The 6,202-nt window shown below is 57.8% G+C and overlaps 1 protein-coding gene across 2 annotated transcripts in view; it reads left to right on the top strand.

Moving 5' to 3' along the window:
* The first annotated feature begins 388 nt into the window (after positions 1-388).
* ARHGAP23 (Rho GTPase activating protein 23) overlaps positions 389-6,202 on the top strand; it is an 80,534-nt gene continuing 74,720 nt past the window's right edge. The window contains exon 1 of one of the 2 annotated variants that reach the window (XM_072747384.1): positions 389-538. In XM_072747384.1, coding sequence (XP_072603485.1) covers positions 530-538 — 9 coding nt within the window. In that variant the 5' untranslated portion in view covers positions 389-529. Of the gene's footprint in view, positions 539-867; positions 940-6,202 lie in introns of those variants that run through there. The other variant, XM_072747379.1, reaches the window with a different exon arrangement.

The following is a 6,202-nucleotide window of genomic DNA, read 5'->3' as shown; positions in this document are numbered from 1 at the left end:
GGGCCAGTGCTGTGTCTCCCTGTGTCCCAGCCTCAGTGGGTGTCTCTGACCTGCTCTCAGGTCACCCCTGAGGAGGGGCATCGGCCTGGGAGACAGTGGTCTGGGCGTGGGGGGGGCATCTCTGTCACCAAGCTGCTGCGTGACCTGGGGCAAACCTTTCTGTGCCCCCGCCCCCGCCCCCGTGAAATGAGGGGGCGGGGCCCTTCTAACTCCTAAGTCTCCCCTCGGAGGGTGTCCAAGGAGTGCTGGCAGGGATGAGCCCCTGGGTGGCAGCGGGTGTGCATTACGTGCGAGTGTGCCCGGTGTGCGCGCGCGTGTGTGAGCGCGGCGCCTCCACCCGCGGGTGGGAGGGCAGGGAGGGGCGGGGCCTGCGCGGCGGGCGGGGCGGGGGGCCAGGCGGCTGACAACCGGCGCTCCTCGCGCTGGGCGGTCGCCGCCGGGTCGCCGCACCGACAGGGCGCATGGAGGGGCCGCCGCCCCCGGCGCCCCCCGGGGCGGGCGCGGCGAGGACTGCGTAGCCGGCAGGAGCATGGAGCAGGTCGGCGGGCGCGGGGCGCGGGGCGCGGGTGCGGGCCTGGGAGCGCAGGGCGGGGCGGCCGCGGCGGACGGGGTGGGCGCGCCGCGGGTGGGGGGCGCCGGGGCCGGGGCGCCGAGCCCCGCGGGAGCTCTGGGGCGGGATGGGCCGGTGTGCCACGGAGCTGCGGGCTGCACACACGCACACACGCGCGCACACACGCTGACACGGGGAGGCGCGCGCACAGGGCGCGCAGCTGCCGCCCTCCCCGCCCCGGAGAGCGCCCGCGCGGAGAAGCCCCCTCCCCGCTCGGTAAGGTCTCGGCCCCGCGGGGATCCTAGGCCTGAGGGGGCTCCCGGCCCTGCGGAATGAGGGAGCGGCAGGAGGCGGGTAGCTCTCCCGTGCCAACTACCGCCGATCCCCTGGTGAGACCTCACGGCACAACCGACACAACCGTCTCCCTCCCCCACCTACACATGGAGGGGCTTCTCCCCGCCAGGCTCCCCTCCTCCCCCAGTTATAGCAGCTGTAGCAGCTGCTGCCACCATTTCATGGCAGTGAAAAGATGGGGTGGGCTGGGCAGCTTCTCCTTATGCCCCCCAAAGGCAGACCTGCGGCCCCAGCTGGGCCCTGGGGGCTGTCTTTCCTTTACATAGGCTCCATCAGAAGGGGGCAGGGGGAAAGGCCCCCTCAGGTTGGAGCTCCTCACTCCCTCCAGGGAGCTCAGCAGATAGACAAGGGGGGCTGGTCCCCTTAGGTGAGTGAGGGGGGCCCCTATCCTGCTCTAAGAGGAGCAGCAGCCTGGGCAGGAGTCAGGGGGCTTCTCTAGAGATTGTCTTACTCCCTTCACCATCCTGACTTGGTGGGAGGTCTTGGGGTGGGGTCTGGAGTGGTGGGATTTTCTCTTCCTGGGCGTGCCTTTAAAGCGCTGGGCTTATCCACACTCCAGGGCTCTTTGGGGCTGCTCTGCCTAAAGCAGTGGCCTGGAGCCCTGGGCTGTGAGACCCCTCCGGTCCAGACTGAGGCAGGCCCCCCTACCTCTGGCAGAGGGGTTCTTAGTTTGTCTCAGATTGTGATGAGGAGGGTGGAGAGGAGGGGTGGAGGGTTGAGGAGTTGGGAGTTGGGGGGGGTGGAGATCCTAAGTTCTGGGGAGGCATGAAGTGCTCTGGGCATCTTCCCTGGCCTGGGTGTGATGTTTGGAGCAGAGCTGTGGTCTAGTCTCCAGGCCTGTTTGGCATCTTGGTTGTTAATTTAAATGGCCAGTGGCAGCACCAGGCCTGGCAGGGGGAAGGGGACTTCATTCGTCATTATCTGCTGTTGCTGTCATTACTGACTCTACCCTTAGCTCCACTCTGAGTGCAAACAAGTGGGGATTGGGGGGTCAGTACTAAATGCCACTGAATTGTTTACATTAAGATAGTTAATTTTATGCTGTATGAATTTCACCTCAATTTTTTAAAAAAAGTAGGAGGAGGGCTAGGGACCAACACTATTTTCTGCCTACAGGATCGTAAAGGCATCTCATTGAGAGTGCAGCTAGGCCTGAATTGCTCCTAAAAGCTACCCCACCCCCCACCCCCATCAGCCTTCTGGACCTCTTCTAGGGGTCAGCTGTGTTCTCTTTCCCAGAAGAGAGAGCCTGGCTCCCTTGTGCCCTGGCTTTGTGGAGGGGAGGAGAGAGTTGGAAGAGAGTAGGGCATTGGGCTCCTGGCTGCCCCCATCAAAGGGACATAGGGACAGGGACGTCTTGGATATCTGTCCTTTCTCTGGGCTGCTGTGAGAGCCCTGACAGCTGTGCTGTGTAGTGGCTTTCCAGGTCTTTTCTAGGTGTCCTAGGACACCTCTGCCAAGCAGCAGTCAGCCTGTCTGCTGGACTGAGAGACACGCCCCCCCCCACCCCCCAGATGGGAAACTGATGTTCAGCACAACCAGGGAGGTGCCCAGGAGGATGTTAATGTCTTAAGGCAGCCTCAGCCCTACTGGCCCTGTGGGTGTCACTGACTTTCTGGATGTGCCAGAAGCATGGTGTATATGGGGTGCTTCTGAAATCAGAGCTTCTTTCACCACACCAGGGGAAGCTCCTATTTTAAGTTTCCCATGTGCTGAGCCCTCTTGTAAAGCAAAGAATCCTTTTATAGTGCAAGAACAGCCCCAATGTGTCTGTGTGGTATGTGTGGATTTTGGCATGTAGGGTTTCTTAAAGGGGAGCATGCCTGGAATCTCTCACAGGGGCTGGAATTGCCAGGTGGGGTGGGTGCCAGGACAGAGGGGCTTGCCCCCTGAGGTCGGTGCCCTGCCCCTCGTTTCTCCCCATCTAACTCTCCTCTCCCTCCCAGGGCTGGCTCAGAGCCAGACAGAGGAGAGGGAGCAGCTGCTGGGGATTTCCAGAGCTTCCAGGGGGAGGTGGGAGCTCCCCTTCCCCTCCTCCTTTACCCTGCCCCTCTCTCTTTCTCTTCCTTCCCTCCATGTTTCCCTCCTCTCCCCTCCTCTCTCTTTTCCTCCTGTCCCCTTGCCCACCTCCCCCCAGAAGGGCAAAATGCAGACAGGGAGGAGAGGGGGCAAGGGAGCTCCTGTGTGCAGAATGCACAGGGGTTCGGTACAGCTAGGCACACTCTGCGGGCCTGTGGCAAAAGCAAGACTCCAGGCCAGTTTCTGGAAGAATTTAAAAGCCCTCACATAGAATCTCAGAATTTAGCATCCTGGAACTGGGAGGAGACTACCTGGCCTAGCTCCTCCCAGAGGGATCCTGCTTCATGGGGCAACAGTTAGGCATCAGACTTCACCAAGTTACTTAACCTTTCTGAGCTTGTTTCCTCGTTTATACAGTGGGGCCAATAATACTGACCGTATAGTGTTGTCATGGGGAACAAATGAAACAATGTTTGTAAAGAGCTTGGCACACAGTAGGTACTCAACACATTAACACATCTTTGTGATGTGTTAGGTGATGTCATGGTCCTCAGAAGTCATCTGCTAGCCTTATACACACAGTCCAGGCCACCAGGTCCTTAATCACCCAGTGTCCCACAGTTGGGAGCCCGCAGGGTGAGACCCCAGCTCCAGGCCCCTTCCTCTTCCCGAGTCATAACAGACATGGTTCCCCTGAGGGGCTACCAGTGGAGGATGGTAGGACTGGATATCTTTCACTCATCCCCTACCCTGACACCAGGGTTTTACTGGGCGTGGTTTGTTTGCCCGGCTGCCAGCCTGGAGAAGCTGCAGCCTCTTGCTCCCACCCCCAGGCCAGCTGTCCAGAGGTTGCTGGGCTGGGTTCCCAGCTGTCTGGCAGGTTACCAATGCCCTGTGGCTCCAGGCAGGCTAGGGGTCTGTAGCCTCCCTCCCGGAGGGGAGTTCAGATGGGATTCCTCTCCTGTAAGATTCCTGAGGGACCTGGTAGCAGGGAGGAGGGTAGGGACTGGTATCTTCTTGAGTGGACCCTTGCCCCCCCACACACAACATCAAAGACGCCCAACAAGGTCCACTTTGTGGGATGCCTGGGGTTTCTGCCAGAACTTGGGCCCCATGCCCTCCCCAGCTCTCCATTTCAGACCTCCCTCCTCTGCCACTTGAGAGCCATCAAGGTCTAGGCCATGCACTGCTTCCCAGGGCCCCTACCTTCTGCCCTCATTATGGGAGACCCTTCCTGTGTTCCTTGGTACTCTACTTGCACCACATGACAGCACCATCCAGGCCATCCTTTGCTGTTTGTTGCTTTCCCTGGAATCTGAACCCCAAGAGGGCAGGCACATCAACAGCCCCCATCACAGCACCTGCCAGTTTGCATGTAATCAACACTTAATAATTCTCTTTTGACTTGAATAAACCAGGCCCACACTTGGTTTAGAGATGAAAATTTACATAAGGATGGGTTGCTTTCAGGGGACAAGCAGAGGACAAGCTGGGGTCTAAAAGCCAGAGGAACACGAACAGGCCTCTTAGCGATCCCCTCTAGTCCTGCCCTTCCACTGTTCTCCACCAGGGGGTGCTCTTTTCCCTCTGGTGGAAGAGCCCAAGCTGTTGTCCAGGGTCATGGCCACCGGTCCTATAACCCACCTTCCACCTACTGTTTCTCCCTTTCAGCTCCCTGGGTGCTTTGAATCCATTATCAAGTGTGAGCCCCCAGTGGAAGGCAGGCAGAGAAGGCCTTATTGTTCTCATCTTGCAGAGGGTGAAACAGGTTCAGAGAATGTCTTTTTCCTCAAAGACATCCAGTGACCAGGTGAGCAGGATGGGAACCTGAACCCAGGCCTTTGGATTCTTGGGTTCAGTGCTCCTTGATGACACCATAAAACTAGCTGGCTCTTGGGCCAGGCCCGATCCTGGCCTTGGATGGCTCTGATCTGAGGACTTTTCCCTGACCTCCCTCACAATCCTTTCCTTACCCTACCTGGAGTTGGGGAACACAGGTTCTTCCTCTGGAGCCCTAGATTCTGCTGCTTCTTCCTTAGCTCCACTCATCACCCCTTCCCGTGGCTCTCCTGCCCATGTCTCGCCCATAACTCACCTGTGCTGCTAACTTTTTTAACAGGCCCCTTTCCCCTTCTTCACCCCCTTGCTCTTCCTCACTGTATAATCTGGCCTCTGCCTCCACCAATTCCCTGAAAGTATCCTCTCTGCCCAATAGAGCACCACTTCCTCTGGCCACCTGCTTTCTCACAGTCCTCTCTGTCCTCCTCCTGGCCTCTTCCTTTCCCACCTGCCCTCAAAGATGGGTGCTCCTCAGCTCCTGTCTCATATTCAGTCCCCTGTCTGTATTGCCCTTGGAGAGTCTGAACCACACTCCTGGTTCTACTGATGACTTCCAAAGCCATGTCTCCAGTTCAGGCCTCTCTTCCGAGAGACAGACCCACAGTTTAAGCTGTTAATTGCTACTCCCAACTGGCAATACAGCCTATGGGTTACGTGTGTGGACTCTGGAGCCCAAATGCCTGGATTCAAATCCCGGGTGGACTTGGGTAAGATACTCAAAGCTCTCTGGGCCTCAGTTTCCTTATCTATAAAATAAGGATTATATCTATTTTGAAGCTCCTTTGTAAGGCTGAATTGGGAGAATACATATATACATACAAAGGATTTACAGGGTCTGGCATGCCCTTCTCCCTGAAAACACTCCAGATTTTTCCATCTCCTTCCTGCAACACCAGTTGGTCACCAAGTCTGGGGGGCCTCTGATGTTTCTTGGTTCTGCCCATGTGCAGTGTCTTCCCCCACTCCTGCCCCACAGTCCTCATCTCCTCCCTTACTGTGCCACGTCTCCACTTAAATCCCTCCCTCTCCACCCCCCCACCCCCCACCCCCCACCAGGCTAGAATCTAAGTTCCTCGGCCCAGTCACTCCATCGGCATATCCCCGCCCACATTTCCTTCCTCATCTCTCCATGCTTCCTGCCCACGTATGTACCCTCCTTACCCTCTGCTTGGCTCCAGCCACACCACTAGAGTCTGCTTTCTCCTGCCTCCCTATGATAGTCCTTTTTACTAGAGTGCTTCCCCCCCATCCCACCCCCACCTCACCCACGAAGCCCTAAAAAGCTCAAAAAGCTCAAGGCCACCTCATTCTGGAAGCCTTCCTCTGCTTCTCTGGACTTCCATTGCTCCCTTTCAGAGATCTCACTCTAGGGTCAGGACGGGTAAGACTAGGACCCCTCAAGGGAAAGAGCTAGCTAGGTCTTATCTCCATATCCCCAGG

Source organism: Vulpes vulpes, chromosome 2 (assembly GCF_048418805.1).
Source record: "Vulpes vulpes isolate BD-2025 chromosome 2, VulVul3, whole genome shotgun sequence".
NCBI lineage: Eukaryota > Metazoa > Chordata > Mammalia > Carnivora > Canidae > Vulpes > Vulpes vulpes.
Note: the sequence above shows the minus strand (reverse complement) of the source record. Positions and strands in the feature narration are given on the sequence as shown.